Here is a 1,726-nt window from a genome sequence, read left to right as displayed (position 1 = left end):
GCTAACTTCTATATCTACAAACCTCAAAAAATTTCATCAAATTTCATCAAGTAAAATTACATTTATGCTCAAATTAATTGAGCATAGAAACACACCAAAATGAATAATACATCTCATCTAAACTTCATCTCTACCTTCACAAGAGTCATTCTAAGCCGTTGATGGTGAATAATCTAACAGCTCATGTTTAAATTCCAGTTAGGTGTCCGATCCGTGTGACCCCTATATGGACCAATCAAAACGCTGCTTTTAGATATGTCCCTCATGCTCCTTATTATTTAAATCCCCACAAACTCATCTTTGTCACTCAGACGCTACATTCCATCATCGCAATCAATCTCAGTTCGATTAGCATTTCCAGATCTAAATTCAATTTTCAGAGCTTGCTTTGAATTCCAAACCCAACGGCGATGGCGACTGAAGAACCAATTGTTGCGACGGAGCCCACTGCACCGGAAGTCGTTACCACTGACTCCGCCCCACAGGAGGAGAAACCCGAGGTCCCGGCAGCTGAAGAAAAACCAAAGAAAGCCAAGAAGCCATCTGCCAACCGAAAACCTAGAAGTCCTTCTCTTCATCCAACATACTTCGAGGTGTGAATTGTTTTCAATTTGTTGTCTTTTTAAATTGTTCTGTTATGATTTGATCTTTGTGACTAATGCTTTTTCGTGATTGGTTTTGTTTACAGATGATTAAGGATGCCATTGTTACGTTGAAAGAGAGGACTGGTTCCAGCCAGTATGCGATCACTAAGTTCATCGAGGGGAAACAAAAGAATCTTCCGGCGAATTTTAAGAAGCTTTTATACACCCAATTGAAGAAATTCGTTGCTGCTGGTAAACTAGTGAAGGTCAAGGCTTCATACAAGCTACCGGCAAAAGCTACGGCAACAGGTGCTCCGGCGAAGAAGAAACCTGCTGCAAAGCCAAAGACAGCTGCCAAAAAAGCGCCCGCTAAGAAGAAGGCTGCTGCCAAGCCCAAGGCAGCTCCAAAGGCAAAAACAGCAGCGAAACCGAAGAAAGCTGCTAAGGCTAAGCCCGCGGCGAAAGCCAAGCCTGCTGCTAAGCCCAAGGCAGCGGCTCCCAAAGCCGCAGCGAAGCCAGCAGCACCAAAAGCCGCCGCCAAGCCCGCTGCAAAACCAAAAGCCGTAGCTGCCAAGGCGAAACCGAAGCCCAAGACTGTTGCCAAACCGGCTAAAGTAGCAAAGACAGCAGCTAAATCGACTCCAGGGAAAAAAGCAGCCGCCGTTCCAAAGGCTGTGGCGAAGAAGGCATCTGCGAAGAGCTTGAAACCCAAACCAGCAATAGCGAAGAAAGTCACTGCAACTAGGAAGGCGAAGAAGTGAGGAAAGAGAGAGTGAGAGAGAGGCTGTAGTACATTGTTCTCTTTTTAGGGGTAATTTGTGTAAAATGTTATCCTTGGGTGCATCTTAGATTTCTGCATACCCAGTAATAGTTTATAGATTTCTTTAGCATGTCAATTAATCAATCCATGTTTGCTTTACAATCTCCCTTATACCCCTGATTCTGATACGAAGGTATTCATGTCTCGATCTTGATTTCTTTATTTTTATTCGCGATTGAGTGATTTCAGGCGAGCTAGTTGTCCTTTCGTTTCATGTGTGAATAATGTGTTCTGTTGCAAACTCAGTTTGGTGAAGATTGCTCCCGATTTGAACAGGAAATGGATATTCAAGGTTTTATTGTTTCTGTTTCTTCTTCTTTTT

At 43.4% G+C, this 1,726-nt stretch overlaps 1 protein-coding gene across 1 annotated transcript; it reads left to right on the top strand.

Moving 5' to 3' along the window:
- Window positions 1-291: 291 nt before the first annotated feature.
- On the top strand, window positions 292-1,506 carry LOC145114845 (uncharacterized). The gene is made up of 2 exons (XM_079050937.1): window positions 292-593; window positions 689-1,506. Exons 1-2 carry the CDS (start codon window positions 411-413, stop codon window positions 1,343-1,345), a joined length of 840 nt encoding a protein of 279 aa, XP_078907063.1. The 5' UTR covers window positions 292-410; the 3' UTR covers window positions 1,346-1,506.
- Window positions 1,507-1,726: the final 220 nt, after the last annotated feature.

This window comes from Lactuca virosa, chromosome 5 (assembly GCF_052849685.1).
Source record: "Lactuca virosa cultivar CGN04683 chromosome 5, Lactuca_virosa_CGN04683_v6, whole genome shotgun sequence".
Taxonomy (NCBI): Eukaryota; Viridiplantae; Streptophyta; class Magnoliopsida; order Asterales; family Asteraceae; genus Lactuca; species Lactuca virosa.
The sequence above is the reverse complement of the archived record's forward strand: the minus strand, read 5'-3'. Positions and strand labels throughout refer to the sequence as shown.